The sequence below is a fragment of the Pieris napi genome, chromosome Z (genome assembly GCF_905475465.1).
Source record: "Pieris napi chromosome Z, ilPieNapi1.2, whole genome shotgun sequence".
Taxonomy (NCBI): domain Eukaryota; kingdom Metazoa; phylum Arthropoda; class Insecta; order Lepidoptera; family Pieridae; genus Pieris; species Pieris napi.
In genome coordinates, this window is record NC_062259.1 from 435,991 (window position 1) to 454,385 (window position 18,395).

Here is an 18,395-nt window from a genome sequence, read left to right on the forward strand (position 1 = left end):
ACAAAGAGATGTTTATTAAGGAGACAGTGGACGGTACAGTATAATACCCGAAACAGAACAAATCTAAGAGTACCACCACTCCTTGTATTCGTTTTTACAACAATCTCGCAAGCGAAATTATAGAATTATCACTGAATATATTCAAAACTCTCGTTAAACGTAAATTAATCAATAAACCTTTTAGAAATTTGACGATTATTTAAATGATCCTTGGGATTGATTTGCTACAGATCAAACAATTAGTATGACTCAAAACTTAGCGATTAATAAGAGTGGCAGAGAGTTTCTTACCCGCTGTACGCCCTTGCGAACTGTTAATAAATGTAAATTTCGAATAAATTTAACATATTTTTTGTTGACGTTCATAAGTGTATTTGGGTTACCTATATGAATAAATGTATTTAGAGTTTGAGTTGCATCAAAGATAATTGACTTAAAAAATGTAATTGCTTCAAACGCTGTTACAATTTAATGTAATATTCTTTATAGCAATATAATATTTTAAAACGTCAAAGACAATTTTGTTTAGTAACCAAAGATAATTGATACAAATAAAAATGAATCGCAAATGTTTCTAAGCGAAAATGGTCCACAATTTGAGTTTTATTTATTCCTTGAACTCTGAGAAAAGTTTTTATGGAGAGAAAAATTGCAAAGAAAAATCTAAAATGCCGTTTTTATTTGAAAGCATAGCAAAATGTGCAACAGTGTACCAGTGTTTCATTCAATCCTGACCTTAACTAAACAGTTATCATAAATAATAATAATAAAATAGTATTTAGTTATAGCTAATGTTCGCTAACGCAACGCAACGTTAGGAAACGTTTTTCCAACGTTAGTGGACCGGTATTGCGACTGCGTAAGAGTTGCTGCAACTGGCACAGGACAAGTGACGCTGAGACTCACCAAACGACAAACCAGTAATGGAGAGGCACTAAAAAGAGGAGCACCTGGACTGTCCATCGGTAATGGAAATTAACTTAATATAATATTTCGTAAACACTTTTCTTTCCGACATTACGATGTTATTACCACCTTAAGTAGAAAATCATTTCAGTACATTAAAAATCTTCAGATAGCTGCCATGAAAATTGTTTTTATATTCTGTATATCAGTGGTTGTAGCCGGGCCAACGAAGAGCTACAAGGATCAGTGTAAGTGAGATTTCTCTAACTTTACTCCGCTGAAGGTACTTCCTACAATCCTCTACTGGCTCACAGTCGAAATCGTGGTCATCTATTGGGCTGAGGAGCGATGCTCGGTCGTGTCCGGAGGATCACGTTCGGTGGTGGGGCGCCAAGGAGTAATCTCGACTTGCGCCTGTCGTGGCGGTGACTGACCCTATTTTTTGGGAGTGGAATCTCGCTGTTATCCTGAGGAGCTTCGACAGCTCAGACAGCTTCCTGACATTGATATTCAAATTATGACGCTGAACTTAGTTTAATATTTTGGCAATAATTCGGATACACGCGATTTCTTGTATAAATCGTGAATACTTTGAAAATCAATCTTGTTCGACACATTATTAACAATGTAATTTTTAATATTTGTAATAATATTATTAGTTCGCTAAATATTTCTTACAGACTGCACAGACCCTAGAACCATGGAGAAGCATGAAGTGTACCAAGAGTGGGCTGATGCATACTCCTGTACCAGGCATAGGTGCCAGCCTGGAGGAAGGAATCTTGCTATATATACTGTTGGGTAAATATCTCTGGCCCTGCCCTTGGTAAATGACATGATAGACGCCCTTGAAAACAATAATATTATCTAGAGATTCTTATCAATTTTAGCCACACCCAACCCTTTGAATACATTTGCCCCCGTAATGATAAAAGAAAATAGTCCCAATTTTTACTAAAAAAACTTATCAAATTGTGTTCACGCTGTGTAAAGAGGTATTTATTACTTATTTTATCAATAAAAGGGTTACATGTTGCAATAATATATTTAAAAAAAATATTGGTTGTTTGTAAAGTAGGTTTACGATCGAGATGTTTACGTGATAACGTCTTATTGGTGATATAAGTTTTTGGGAAGTAAGGAATTAATGAAGATAACAATTTTTTCAAAATTTAAATTACATCTATCGTTTTATTCACGGAAGATCGGTCCACTCACTCGAACGCTATGCCAGCCTCCGCTCGTGAGGATTCCGCGTGACAAGTTTCACGGAATGACTGGCAGCGCTCGAGATGAGACGGGAGATCGGTCCGTCTCTCTCTCGTTATACCTGCGATCGCGCTCGTGAGGTTTTGGTGTGACACAAGTTTCTGAACATGTCACCCGACTAAAACGATTTTAAAGACGTTATCACGTCAAAACCGTGAGACATACTCTGTATAAAATACAAAATCATACATATATATGTCGTGGGCTTATCGTTAGATTGGCCAGATCGAGATATGCCCAGGCAGAACGTGATACTCCGGCACATCATGATCTGGCCATCCAACACAGGGCATATCGTTCAACACTTAACGTTTGGCGATTTGGCCAGAGATACTTTAGGCATATCGATTATGTAGGGTGTCCAAGGTTTTAGCAAATAAAAATAAAGTTAAGAATTAAAATGTTTATTAAAATTGAAAATAATTATTGTTATGAAGCTCTAACTTAACATTATTTTTTAAAATTCCAAATGTGGCACATAGAATCACAGTTCTTTGGAGAGAAAATAACAAAACGCCTATTTGAGGCAAATAAAATATGTAAATAAACAGTAAGGTTTAATAAAATGTTAACACAGCCATCACGTAGAAAACGGCACGTACGAGCAACAGCTAGAATTAAATGAAAATGTTAAAAAATAATGAATAACATTAAAAATGAGTTATTTAAATAATAAAGTGTAACTAAATAATCAGACTCATTAATCAGTTGAAAACAAACTTATATTAATAGGAACGTCAAATAGTTTTTCAAAGAATAGTTACCTATTATTTGTTATTAAATATGACAAACATTAATAACATCGTCAAAAAATTCTAAAAATGGCACATTCAATCACAGCCCTTTGGTAATAAAATAAGATAACAAACCAAACGTTCGTAACATTTAAATACCTAAAAAATCTTTAGAAATAGGTAATACAACCCGACAACCGCCATGCAGAAAGAGAAATTAAATTATAAAATGTTTATAAACATTAAATAGGTACCTACTTAAAAAATGTTCCTCAATCAGACTAACAACAGACTTAATCAGTTGAAAATAAACTTTGTATTGAATATTAAAGGAAAGTCAAATATTTTTTGAGATATCTATCATTTGTTGATGCATGATATACTTTGATGACATTTTGAAGTGCAGAGAACATTATTCTTATAACATGCACACCTTTTGGTGTGACATTGATTTCTGGCAGGCCTGCAGGAGCATTTCTGGAAACCTTGACCTCCAAACATGGACTGACATGTGACTGCATGACGCAATGTTATAAATGATTCAGAAATGTCTCCATTATAATCTTTGGCTGAAATTTGTAATTCTTGTCTCGGGAACCAGTTTTTTATTGTTCCAGAAGTAGTACCAATTTTAAATACACCATTCCTAATGTCAACAATTTTACCTGCGATGTTCTTGGTATCAAGTGGTCCACGATCAAATTTTGGAACATTTATCAAGACGCTATTACCAACTTCTAATAACGGAAGCTTTTTGACTGTTTGGTCAATCATTTTTTCTGCAGCCCGTTTGGTACCTTTAAGAGTTTGTGCTTGTAAATCAATAAGGTCTACCTGACCTCGTGAGTTGAAATCTGGTGATATAATTGGTTTTGTCACTATACCTTTTTTTGGCATGGAACGTTTCATTTCACACACTGCACACAATTTAATGTATATTTCTATAGCTTTTTTCGGTATGTGAAATTTGTTTTTAATACTATATATCATTTTTTCTCTGCCACCATGCCCAACAGCTTTGTGAACTTCTGTTAATATATCAAAATATTCATCTACGGCGACTATGCGCACTGTAGGATCATCGGCAGTTTTTCTTTTGAAAATTAAGTAATCTTTGTCAGAAGTTTCCATGACATCATATTTTGCACTCCAATAATAGTCCGAAGAGACCCGCTGCATGGTCACCCTACTTCTTTTTATTTGTTCAATAACCTAAAAAATAAAATGGAACTTTAGCGTACAAACATTAGTTACTTAATCAATCTAAGAATTTTAATACATAATGACATGAGAGAAACGCATCACCTACACATTATTATGCAAAAATAAACACTTGTTTATCAACTAAATACTAACCTCTAAAATACGTTGAGAAGTCCATGGTTTTTTTACATTGTGCGAAGAATCTTTATGTCCCTCATAGAAATCAAGTAACTGATGGTAATATTGTTCTTTAAATGCACTTTTTGTTTCGTTTTCACTGTTCATTTTGATAATATCAACACCATATTCACTTGTTTGTAACGCCGCCATCTTCCGCTCGCGTAAACAAAGCCGAGCGCGCGAAGACAGCGCCACTATCGGCGCGAAATGCAACTATTTCACGATCCGCCGTGTTGTTAGCTCGGAATATCGACAAATACGTTATTCTCGTCGATCTGCCCAACCTTTTACTTGGCGCATCGCGATATGCCCGGCCGAATCATGATGTGCCGGCGTTTCAAGAAGTGCCCGGGCATATCTCGATCTGGCCAATCTAACGATAAGCCCACGACATATATAACGATAGAATTTTAACGGTAGAATAAAACCAATTTAAAAAGTTTTTTCCCTGTGGTAGGTAGATCAATAATTTCTTTTAATGCGATACTTATTCGTTGTAAGCACCAGCTCTGGTGTCACCTACCAAGCGCCAACTTAAATCTTCAAGACACTTGAACCAACTAGCACATGACTACTTCAAAGGAAACACAATCGTTGGAGTAAATTCACTTATTTTGCCATATGCACTACGGCCTGGCCAGCTTTTGCTGTCCGAGGAAGGTAAGACGGAGTTGTGTTAATAACATGAGTTATTTTGTTAGTTGCAAGCGTGTAGAAGCTCCAGAGTCAGCGATTGAATGCGAGGAGGTGGTGGAAGATACCAACATGCAGTTCCCATATTGTTGTACAAGACTTAGGTATGTAAAATTATGTATCACCTTTTTTTTGACGTTCATAAGCGTATTTGGTTTGAACCGAGTTTGAACACTTGCTCGAAGGCATGAAGGCATGAAGTAGTCATGTTATAAATCCCAAAAATCTACAAAATAATTATATATTGCAACTTATCAGATAAGTAAAAAAAATTTAGTCAAACCAAAAACAATAGAAACCAGACGAGATTGACAAGAATCACCCCGAACTGCGCAATACTTATTAATGTTTTGTTATATACGTATTTCTTTTTTAATAAGTGGAACTAAACTTATTTACAATATCTGGGGGGACGGCAGTGTCGATCAAAAAAGCGGCACGGACAGTAGGGAACTTCTCTCGAAGCAGTTCAAGCCATTTTTGACTCCCCATAACTTCGTTGGGGTTATAATTAAAAGCCTTAACTTTCAGTCACCAAACAGGGATTGTATAAACATGATATATTTGATTTAAACAATTATTATAATTACTAGTCGAAGTTTCTTAATTTTGTCACTCACCGACTGATCATCAAAAGTCTAACGCACTTCTGGCAGATATAGAAGCTTCAAGAATACAATAATTGGTGTTTAATATTGATGTGGATGAACTTAAGATAGAAAATTTTAAGTAACTGAATTAAACTTGGTATTCGATTTGGATCTCACTTTTTATGGTAGAACTGTGTTGCGAGACTTGGTTTTTTCCAAGGAATATGTTAGATGGCATCTTGTTTTATGGAACAGGGAGCAATCACGAGCTTCACCTGATGTTAAATAATACTCCAATTAATAATTAAACATGAATTACAGATGCCTCGTCGTAGTACGCGGTGAAGTCTGGACCAAAGTGCTGGGACAACCCTGGGAAAATCTGCCTGCAGCACCCTGGAGTCACATGTATAAGATGAAGAAACCGGCTCCTGCTGAACAGCCTAAGTAATAATTATAATATAGAAATCTTGACATAGACCACCACTATGTGGAACCAGCCCGCTGAAGTAATTCCGATCCAATTCGACTTAGGGTCCTTCAAGATAGCGTAGTAATTGTGAAAAGGCCGCCAACGCACTCGCAGGTCCTCTGGCAATGTGAGTGTCCATGAGCGGCGGTATCACTTAACTTCAGATGAACCCGTTTTCCCCCTGTTACATAAAAAAAAGGGTGCGTGTACTTATGTACGCGCGTAAGAAGTTATACTTATTTGGCATTATTAAAAATAGTTTTTGATTGCATGCAAATAATTAATTACAATTAAATAATCAAAGACTGGAAAAGGAGTCATTATAGTCAATAAAGTTCAGTTTAAATTTGAAAAATTAAATAATTAAATATTTATTATTATTCTCTTACATTAAGTGTAACATAAATTCTATTATTATTCGAATGTTGTTTTTAAATTATGTCCAACGCCGTAGCATCTTCCGTGGGCACCTTCATTCTGTTAATTTTGTGTAACGGTGCGCGCGCATCGTAAAATTTCACTCTCATCAATTTTTCATAACGCGCCTAAAGAACTATAACTTCAATAACTAGAGTTACATGCTATTGGTGTTGTGAAAGACGACCTGTCTTCTCTTTAGTGGCATTTCGCTGTTGGCCTTAAGGTCCTTAACAGCTCAGCTCAGGCTGTCTGGTGAACGTAGCTCGGCCGGAACGTGATTTTTCGCGACTAGTGCAAGGGCGTCCTGCGAGACTCGAACTTCGGCTTGGGCTGTCGTGGCATCAGATGAGATCTTTAAGCCAAGAGCGAGGTTCCATTGAAGAAAAGACAGGTCGTCATTTCGAATGAGCTGTCTAACCAAGTAAAAGTGGACTCTGACGAATTTAAAAGGCTAAGTATCTCTTTCATTCCAGGGGTATCATACAAGGACCGATATACGAAATACAATCTGAGAATAATGAAGATAAAGTTCTGCGGTCATCAAAGGTATCCACCTCGAAATCAGATTGCCAAGACATAGCGATAGCGCCTAGAGTAGCTGTATCACCTGACTTTGTTGTAAGTTTCTCCTCATCGGATTTAGTATAATGATAAAAAAAACAGTGGCACTACAACCTTTTTAGGTCTGGGCCTCAAATTTCTCTGTATCTTTTTCAAGATCATTTGTCAAGCTAATAGGCAAGTAGGTGATTAGCCTCCTGTGCCTGACACACAACTTTATGTCTATGGCAAGCCGGTTACCTCACGATGTTTCCTTCGTACGTGCGAATGTTTTTTTTTTTGTTGTTAAATACATATATGTAAAATTATAAAATTCTTTGTTCATAGATCGCATTACAGACGACAAATGATGAAAAAGAAAAGAAGCAATTTGAGAGTTTAAGGTTAGTTACCCCACATTCTTAAATAAATTATAGATTAAGTAACTCTCATATGTTATAAGTAAAAGATTTTTAATGTTACAATGGTTACCTGATTTAAAGTCATATGTTCCCCAAGTGGGGCAGAAAACCAGCCTGATCGGTCCTGAGCAGCTCTCTTTATTTCACTTCACGTCATTCCTGCCTCCTCTGCAATGATGTGTCGTTGTCAGGTCTGCTTTGGGCGGCCATGTTTCCTTTTTCTTGAGGATTCCAGTGACTAACTTGGCAATGTGACTTAGATCTCTCCGGAGCGTATGCCCACCCATTTCCACTTTCGGCGTTTTCTAGCCAATTGGCTTATTGCATATCTCCCATAGCTGATGATTAGAGATTCTCTCGGGCCAGAATGGTTACTGTTTAGGTATTTTAATTTAAAGGAGGAAAGATTTTCGTCGTTTGTTCTGTGATAACGCTATGATTAAAAGAGTTTTTTTATGGTATTTCAGACGCAAACACAGTCGAAGAACGACACCTGTTCCAGAAGAGAGCGACAAAGATCAGAATATAGATGTAGGGGTTACGGAAATGGTGAGTTTGACTTTTATTCGATAGTAAAAAAAAATAAAAATGAAGTTGTGGTTTGTGATACCGTTTCTTAATAGGAAAGTAGGTGATCAGCCTTCTCAGGCACGTGGGTCTAATGCCTATATTACGATACCTTTCTTCATACGAGCGAGTGTTACGCTACTCTAAGTCAAAGGCTAGATTGTATATCTTTGCTGTAGAATGATAACCTCGTATGTCCAGAGAACCAAACATTACAGGAAACGAAAAAAATGTTTCATTTCGTCAATGTTCGTTAAAATAAATAGTTTTAGACAGTAAAAAAGACTAATGTTACTTACCAATCCCTTACTTCATTAGATTATACCAGTTAAATGACATTAGAGTCCCAGAGCAAAAAATAAATGGTTTTTTGACATAGGACGTTATCATTCTACAGTGACGATATATTTCTTTATATGCATGTCAGTCTAATGCCACACCACACCACATTACATCACATTTTGTTAATGTAATTGTAAAATGGTAATATACTGAAAAAACAAGAAGAAATTCCGTCACACTGTCTGCCTTAGTGTACGAAATTGGTTATAACGGTTCTAATATATAAACTTTATCTTTGCAGATACCCTCAGAATCAGAAGAAAAGTATTACAGACACGGGGTGACTGAAAAGGGTATTAAGGTATGATATTACTCACTAGATGTTAAGTGATAGCGTCTTCTGCCAGAAGGCACGACCACCTCCGGTTTTTTTAAGAATTGGTACGCTCTTGAAGAAGCCTAATACAAATTGGTACGGAAATACTTCAATTACCAGAGGATTCGCCACATTGTCAGAGGTTTCACCAAATTGCCAAAGGGTTGGCCACATTGCGTTGCAGACCTTTTAGGATTTGGTGCACTATTTTCTTGTAGTATCATGTTAAGTGGTACCACCACCCATGGACACTCACATTGTCATAGGGCTCGCAAGGGCGTTTCCTTTTAGGATGTGGTACACTCTTTTCTTAAAGGACCAAGTTAAGTGGTACCGCCGCCAATGGACACTCTCACATTGCCAGAAGTGCGGTGCTGGGCAGGTTTTAACCAACCATCAACAATAGTCTATATGTAAAATAGGTATTTCTTTTATAGAATCAAGAATGGACAGAAATACCCCAAAGCCAATGGAATGACCATGAAAAAGATGACGCGCTGGTAGTTATTGTGAGTTTTTTCTTTGTACCTGCCCTCCAAAACGGCCGTCCATTATTCAGAGACTAAATCAAGGTGACATCGGTATCTTAGAAATTATTTATTAGAAGTTATAGTGTGTGCAAGAACTAAATATCTTGCTAACGTAAATATATTAAACATCTTTTCAAGTATTTTTACACGTTACAGCTTTAAAATTATCAGAATAGTAGTTAAGTATTTCTGTCAATTGTTATTGAAATAGCCATTTTGAACCTCTCAACGCTAAAGTAAAAAAAGACTGGGAGAGAAATGCCTATGCTAGGGCATCATCATCATCAATAGATGCATTGCACCCTATGGACCTAAGCCTCTGCAAGTATCTATCGCCAATCTATCTCGTGCTTCTTGCATCCAACTTCGAACACCTGTTTCGAGGTCCTTGACAATTCCATCACAGCAGCAGTCTGGTTGTAAGTTCAGTAAAGACCGTGGGTGGCTCTGCTGTTGTCCGCCATTTGATGCTAACCACATGAGCCTATTGCATTTTATGAATTGATGATGTTGGTGTCGTCATTGATGTTATAATGTTCTTCATTCACAAATATGTACCGCAAACGAGGCCAAAAATTCTTCGAAGAATCTTCCGCTCGAAAGTAAGGAGAGCAAGCCGTTTTTGCTAAGGACCAAGGTTTCAGAACCACAGCAGAGTTTTGTATAGAACAAGCTTGGTATTCTTTTTCTGCGATTTCCTATCATGATGCATCTACTGATCATTTAAGAGCATTTTCTTCTTAAGTTATTAGTACAGCTTCTAGTTTAATATTTTGATTTATGACCCAGGACACAGCAGATGCTGAGGAAAAGCAAGAGAAGCCGGCTCTGCAGGCCTTGGTCGATGCAATTGGAAGTCGGATGAGAGATATAGAAAATGTCGTCCAGAAGATGAGTGAGAAAGTACAGAATAAAGTCGAGCCATTCGCAAGTTTGGAGAACAGGTAATTGATAAATCTTCTTAACCTGCAAAGTAATAATAATAATAATTCGAAATTGATAAACATAAAACCTTTAATACTGGCATTTCCTCGCTGTATTGCGGTACTTATTCCTTGAGGGTTCACCGTTGTCACCAGGCACCAACTTAAATCTTTATTAGCACCTGTGCACTCGAATCCCACGGCCCAAGATTCTCTACTCCAAAGGGAACAAAATCGAAGTTGGAGAAAAGACTCTTATACTTGAGCCGTTTATTATTTTCCGCCTGCTCTGCGGCCGCCCCAGCTTCTTTTCATTCATCTTCTTTTCTTCTATTCTCACCACGTTTCTAACCAACTTTATAGAATTTCTAGGCAATCTGAAAACGACGGAAAAACAGAGCAAGAAGAGAAAGAGTATGAGAAGGATAAAGCACCGAATAAAGATGATCACTACAAGCGGTAAGTGTTTTACAATTTAAATAATAATAATAAATCATTTTAATAAAAGATACACAGTACACACACTTCAAATTGTATATAGAAATAATGTTTTAGTTTTATTTTTAATTATTTGAAAAGTAAAATATTTTTTTTCGGGGTGGACACCCCTCATCACTTAGGGGTTTGAAAGGTAGTATAGTATAGTAGTAGATCCTCAGACTTACTGAATATGCATAAAATTTCATAAGAATCGGTCGAACCGTTTCGGTGGAGAACATTGTGACACGAGAATTTTATATACAGGGTGGCCAAAAAGTCGTGGATCAAACGCAAATAGGGGATAGATGAGGTCATCAGCGGCAAAAAATTGTTCTACGGGAGGTCTCTAAGGTCAACCCTTGCAGAGTTATGATTTATTTTGGTTTTTATATGAAAATTGACTTTTTTTACTAATTCTTATTGAAATTCGAAAAAATCTACATCCTGTATCTTTTTCATTATATCCACTAGATTGGTACTGATGAGTTCTTGCATTAGACATACTATTTATAGTTGTTTATTGAGTGTATTGAAGATAATATTAAGTTATACGATGTAACATTTTTTCAAATCATAACTTTTTGTTTATTTCGGACCCCACTGTGAAAAAAAATTACTCTACCGAAAAGTGACCCTGTATTACAAGTTTGGGCGCATTTAATATGGATTCTGAAAAGGTATTACACATGGCCATGAGTCGCTCTAATATCTTTCTAGGACGAAAAAACAACAACGATTCGGACTTATGATAGATTATTTACCTACCTGTGACCAGTACTGTGTGAATCAGACTAAATTCAAAAAATTGGACAGATGGCTGGAGGGTTACGTAGGAATTTGATTAGACGGTGCAGATTAAGTATTATGGTCAGAGTCAGGAATTTTGAGCATATTTTATTGTAAAATATTTTGTTTCCTACAAACAACCATTGAGAAATAATTGTTTTAATACAATTATTATTTCACAATCGTTGTTTGTAATTCTTCCTAGAAAGATATTAGAGCGACTCATGGCCACGTGTAATACCTTTTCAGAATCCCTATTAAATGCGCCAAAACTTGTAGTATAGGGTCACTTTTCGGTGGAGTAATTTTTTTTCACAGTGGGGTCCAAAGTAAAGAAAAATTTGTGATTTGAAAAAATGTTATATCGTATCACTTAATATTATCTTGAATACACTCAATAAACAACTATAAATAGTATGTCTAACGCAAGAACTCATCAGTACCAATCTAGTGGATATTATGAGAAAGATACAGGATGTAGATATTTTCGAATTTTAAGAAGAATTAGTAAAAAAAAGTCAATTTTCATATAAATACCAAAATAAATCATAACTCAGCAGGGGTTGACCTTAGAGACCTCCCGTGGAACAATTTTTTGCCGCTGATGACCTCATCTATCCCCTATTTGCGTTTGATCCACGACTTTTTGGCCACCCTGTATAAGATAGGTCTCAACCGACTGGCTTCATCTCTCTCTAACAAGCTAAATATATTTAGCTAATATATTTTTTATAGGTTTTCAGTGAGAAATCGAAGTAGGTACCTAGGAGGTACGACGGAGACGAGTGATCAGCCGATATTCGTTGATGATGGGTACTTCAGTGATGCAAGCAATGTTATTAGGCGTGCTAATCCACCAAAGGTATGCTTTTTCGGTTTTAAGTAATACTTCCAAACTAACCGTGACCCAGGACTCATCCTGAAGCGTCTGGATCTGGAGAACACTACTGTTCCACAACTTAAGGCACTTTTAGCTGTGTATATTCCACTACTAAAAAACAGGGTATCACTTGAGAGCTTTTTGTTACCCTGTTCTATAAAAACCTTGCAATATTGTAAATACTGACAGTCGAGATTCAAATGATATATTATAGGGACACAAGATGTCCCACAAATCAACGATAATGGTTTGTGTTTATGAACATAATTGTGTTACCGATGTACAATACAGACTAAATGCGCCATATTTTTGTCACATGAACAGTCTTTTCAGCTACATTGCGTATCGAAGTCGCGCAGTGTCTAAATTTTAAATTTAAATGGCAATAATTTTCAAAATACATTTAATTTTAACAAAAAGCTACCATTACAGATTGACCCAGTGCGGCATAGTGACTATTTACATCACATCAGAAACAATAGATACACATAGAAAAATCAATAAAACATTAATATTATATTAAAACTAGCTGACCCGGCAAACGTTTTGCTATTGTATATTATTTCTAGGAAACATTTTTAAGTTCAATAACTATATATACAATAAAAAATAGGGGTTGATCGTAGAGGGGTGACAATTAAGGGTTTGCTGTATCATAAAAAAATAAAAAACTTAGGGGCGGGACCACCCTTAACATTTAGGGGGATGAAAAATAGATCCGATTCTCAGATTGACTGAATATGCATAAAACCTTTCATAAGAATCGGTCAAGCCGTTTCGGAGGAGTATGGGAACTAAAATTGTGACACGAGAATTTTATACATTAGATACTAACAAAAAGATTAACTATTTCTTAATAGGAACTGGGAATCAGACAGTCAGTATCAGTTCATTAAACGGACAATTAAAAACGTCGGTTAATCATGTTCATTATTTCCATACATTGTCTGCCTTTTCGAGAGGTTAGTTTTCGCTTTTCACGAACCAGGCGGTCCATGTCGCCTCCTTACGTAACCCTGAGACCTAGGCACTATTTTCCTTACCATATCATAAATCAATAATTCAGTGGCGCTACAACTTTTCTAGGTCAGGGACACAGATTTCTGTATGTTTCATAATCATTCGTCAATCTAATAGGCAAGTAGGTGATCAGCCTCTTGTGTCTCAGACTCAGGGGTTAGAACACTACAAGACAGCTTAACATTTGTTGTGAAAATTTCAGGAACCACCCACATACATGGCCCCGGTTGAAAATCGTCGCCACCACGAGATACTTGAAACCAAACATAAAAAGAAGCATCTTCATAAGAAACATGGAAAGGTAGCTTATAATTTAAAAATAGCCATATTACATACCCATAGCGCTATAACCTTTTAGGTCTCGGCCTCAGATTTCTGTACCCCTGATCTAATAGGCAAGTGATCAACCTTCTGTGACACACACCGTCGACTTTTGGGTCTATGGTGGGTTTCCTCACGATGTTTTTCTCCACCATACGAGTGATAAAAGCGACCATAGAAAGTCAAATTTCATAGCCAGGGATCGAAACTACGACGTCGAACCCTAGGGTTGAGAATCGCACGTTGAACACTGCTACTTTTGAAGTCAAAAACGGAAAGTAATGGGTCGGTATTTTTTGAGTGTATGTTGTAGTGTAGTGTGTAGTTTGTGTATATTTTCTGAGTTTCATCACCGGACCTCGAGAATACGAAATTCCACCCGGTCTAAGGCAGTTTTTGCCGCGCACCACCACTTTGTGGAACCAGCTGCCCACTGAAGTATTTCCGAACCAATTCGTCTTAGGGTCCTTCAAGAAAACATGGTACCAATTCTTAAAAGGCCGTCAACGCACTCACGAGCCCTCTGGCATTAAGAGTTTCCATGGGCAGCGGTATCACTTAACATCAGGTGAGCCGCCTGCCCGTTTGTCCCCTGTTCTGTAAAAAAAAAAAGATCAAGCGTGGGGGACCGATTTGAATCGAGGTGTCAATTAATTCGGATTTACGACTACCAAAGCATAATATAAATAAAATATTACTAATTTTAGTAATTAAATATTTACCCAGAACCTAACCACGAAAGAAACCCCCCGGATAGATATCCGGGGGGTTAAAAAGTTATGGGGAATAAGGAGATCCTTATTCCCCATAACTTTGGGGCAAAACCAAATTGTAATCACTAAGCCCTCTAACATTTTAATTTCCCAGGGCCACAAGAAACATCACAGCAAAGACGACAAACGAAAACACAACAAAATAACTTCAAATGAAGAGAAGAACATTGTTTCGTTGGAGGACACAAGTGACAATAAATAGTTAATTACCATTTAAGAAAATAAATTAATGATTATTTTTATGCGTTTATTACGCATTTTTTTACAGTATTTAAAATTTTCTTAACCTACATAGCAATAAAATTAATAAATAGAAAATAAAGCAAATTTAAAAATGTTGGTCCCTGTGTACCTTTAATGCTGTATTATTTGAGCGCACGAGCTCTATGTTAAATGTACCTACTATCTACCAGAAGCCAACTTAAAACTTTAATTAGCACCCTACGGCCCAAGTCTCTACTCCAAATTCAATTCAAAATCATTTATTCATATAGGTAACACAATGTACACTTATGAACGGCAAAAAAGAAATACATATTAAATGCTTCTAATTTTACATTTACTGCTCACTTTTCAAATCAAGGGCGTAGAAATTAATATTAATAAAACAAATTAAAAACAAAGAATAGTCCTCTATCAGCAAGAGGCATGGTGAAATGGGGGCACACACTTACATTCTCGTGGGTACAACACGCAAATACATAGTCGAAATAACTAACATCCCCGCATACACGAATTCGAGAACAGTGACCACAAGTAGCACCCGTTCACGAGTATGACGGTCCAAAGTGACTTAAATCAAAATTGGAGGTTACTCTTTTATTTGATGAGTTACTTATTAAGGGTATGTTCCGATATACACTGCGAGTACTGTATAGTGCTCCCACTGTTCAAAAATTCGTTCCGCTATGGACTGCCAGTATACAGCCGCAGCGTCCTAGGGAAATATATGACGTCACAAAGCCCCGCTATACTTCTACTGCGAGCACTGGCGTTTTCGAGGTAAGGTACTCACAGTGCTTTGATCACGTGAACAATCAAAACCACTTGAATGCCTAACGGCTGATATAACTTACAGTTTAATAACAAACATTTAAAATTCTAACTTACTTTCTTTGTAGTATTAATTCAATTGACAGTTAATATTAATATAGATTTTTTTAATGCGATAATACTCCAATAATAGTTTTTCTTGTTGAATTGAAAAACTTTAATGCACTCATTTGAAAACTGTGTCGAAAAACGAAGCTGACTAGTATACTGGGACTGCGTTCCGTTTTAAATTGTAACCAGTATAGCTGGCTATAGAGAAACGGTTTCACAGTATACTAAATTGACGGTACTCTGTACAGTGGTCGCAGTGTATATCGGAACATACCCTTAATCATATTACGTTACTTTTTATTTTTTTTAAACATTATTCATTTCTCTGTAGGACCAGTGTAAGGCTTAAAATAAAAGATTGAATTTTAATACATATATTTTACACTGTTAAACTATTTTATACATAATTGGATTGATTATATCATTTAATGTAAGTTTTCGATTACAAGCTTGTCTGTCTGGTACATATTTCCAATTATTGTCTGAAACAAATACAATAAATTAATACACAATTTTTTTTCATTTTTCATTTAATTGTATTATCATATTTAATTGTATAACAAATGAAATCATATAAGCAAGGATACAAAGTTCCACAATATATAAATTAAAAATGGTTAGAATGATTAGTTAGCTAGATTTGTCTCTTTGAATAGCAGAATGAAAATCTATTAAAAATATAAGATTATAAACCTTGGATTGCCAATATAAATAATAATATAGAAAACACAACAACTTGGCATTTGCATAGACATTTCCAACATCATAGACTCGAATGACCCTATGACATTTTCTTCAGAGGCTCTTAGAAGGTACAAATGTCAAAGATTGACAAACTTCACTATGAAATAAATTACCTGTCTCTTTATAATTTCAAGATTTTCTTTGGCAAACTTAATTTCATTGTTTATAGCTTTGCCATCACTTAATGATTTATTTTCTTTGAATGCATCTCTCACTCTTCTGATTGCATATGATCTGTAAATGAAATGATTTTTTATTATTGCCAGCTCATTAAATATGAGTTGTGAGATCCTTAATAACGATAAGGCATGCAAATTTAGGCAAAAATGCATGAAAAATAACCAGTATTAACCTTCTTATTATATTAAACTCCTTAAGCACCAGATGGAACATTCTAACCCAGTCTTTGAGTCACATATTATCTCAAAAACATTACACTCACAAGTCATACTTCATTATACTCATTACTAGACTATTTAAAGTTCTTTTTTGGGAAAAGGGATACTCTTCTTTAATAAAAACCCAGAGGCTCTTTTATCTCAGCCTTTTAATAAATTTAAGAAATGTATTAAAGAAAAACTCCGTAAAAAGCCTTACTATAAAGTAAACAATTATCTAGTTGATAAAAGGGCCTGGGACTAGTGCTAGACAGGCTATTTCAAATTAATATATGATAGTTGTTTTAAAATAAGTGTTGTTTGATGATTTGCTATTTTAAAACAATACTGAGAGTTTTATACGCTGGCTTTTTCTCTCGGCCTACACCCTCTGTCTTCTTTGCCAATGAGTAGAGATGCCTACAAATTCAAACTTAATGACGTGGAATAAGTGATACATGTATCTTATGTTCCGTAATAAACATTTTTTTATTTATTTATTGTTTATTTTATTATGCTTGGTTACTAAGTTTCAACTCTAAATCTGAAACCCTTCAGACAAAAATTTAGTTTGTCGAATTAAGCATTACATACTTGTTTATAGAAAATTTTACAATAAAAATACATAGAAATGTGTCTGCTACATTTTTTTATATAACAATGCTCTGTTATTGAATGTATCTTTAAACATGCTTTTACACAATGACACTGTTTAGATGTAAAAACCAATAACATTTATATAATATTAATGTAATATATGTCTTTGCTTGTGAACCCAATATTCATAAAATGGGCTTACATAGCAAATAATGGTCTACTTTATACACCACTTACTGCAATGCATTAGCACCATGGATTTAATAATCATACATATAAATACTTTACTCAATATTAAGTTACTTCATGTGAACTCATATGTACTGTATGCATATTGGTAATCTCTTTACTAAGTGCGTGATTAGCAGCAATAATTAAATCAGTAAAAACTTGAAATTTTTTATAGGTTACGTAAATTTAACAACAGACCTTATATTGTAGCTTGAAAACTTTTGAGATTCCCTTAGCAAACATTTATATAACGCTAAAATTTGAGATTTCGGAACAATTGCACTCATTTTAAACAATTTTTATAACATTAAAAACAAACGACAATGATGAAATTGTTTTATTTATTTACGAAAATCTAATGTCAAATGTCAATCTGCGATGTGCGAACGATATTTGTAACAATAAATTTTAAACAGCTGAGCTGACCTATATCAGTTGTCAAAATGTCAGTTCATATTTCAAATGTTGGAAAGACAGGTAATGTAAATGTCTATTGCATAGACTTAATATTCAGTTTTAATTTTATTAACAATACTGAAAACAAAACAAGAACTTTATTGTTATATATGATATTTCAAATTTCTAAGAAATTTAATTTTTAAAATATTTGGCTAAACTAATGAAACCTAATTCACAATAATAAATTAGTCTCATAATACTGTCACAAATAGAATTCAAATTAAAACCAACTAAAATCATGTTTGATTTCACTCGAAAACCAATACGGAATGAAATTAATATTTTTATTTAACAAATTATAATTAATTGAATACAGTAAAACTATCAACTGTTAAATTTTGTAAAAATATTAGCAGCACAACACTTATACCAAATTACTTCATTATGGTTTACTGGATACCGTTAGAAAATAAAACACCTTTTCAAGATCAGATATTCGTAGCCACCTTAATTTAAAACATCTTAGAAATGTTCGCTAGTCTTCAGAATGTATTTCGTAAATCGTAGTATTAAAAT

General features: G+C 35.2%; 1 protein-coding gene across 1 annotated transcript; it reads left to right on the plus strand.

The window, feature by feature from the left end:
- Positions 1-850: 850 nt before the first annotated feature.
- On the plus strand, positions 851-14,615 carry LOC125062672. Its single transcript, XM_047668738.1, has 14 exons — positions 851-1,154; positions 1,587-1,707; positions 4,994-5,089; positions 5,897-6,022; positions 6,941-7,085; positions 7,356-7,411; positions 7,897-7,978; positions 8,580-8,639; positions 9,092-9,163; positions 9,974-10,128; positions 10,471-10,566; positions 12,109-12,235; positions 13,476-13,574; positions 14,462-14,615. Exons 1-14 carry the CDS (start codon positions 1,085-1,087, stop codon positions 14,567-14,569), a joined length of 1,413 nt encoding a protein of 470 aa, XP_047524694.1. The 5' UTR covers positions 851-1,084; the 3' UTR covers positions 14,570-14,615.
- The last annotated feature ends 3,780 nt before the right edge of the window (positions 14,616-18,395 follow it).

Coding starts and splice junctions, on each gene's coding strand:
- LOC125062672 (XM_047668738.1), top strand. CDS start 1,085: ATGAAAATTGTTTTTATATTCTGTATATCAGTGGTTGTAGCCGGGCCA. Junction 6,023..6,940: donor GCTCCTGCTGAACAGCCTAA/GTAATAATTATA, acceptor CTTTCATTCCAG/GGGTATCATACAAGGACCGA. Junction 10,567..12,108: donor AAAGATGATCACTACAAGCG/GTAAGTGTTTTA, acceptor TATTTTTTATAG/GTTTTCAGTGAGAAATCGAA.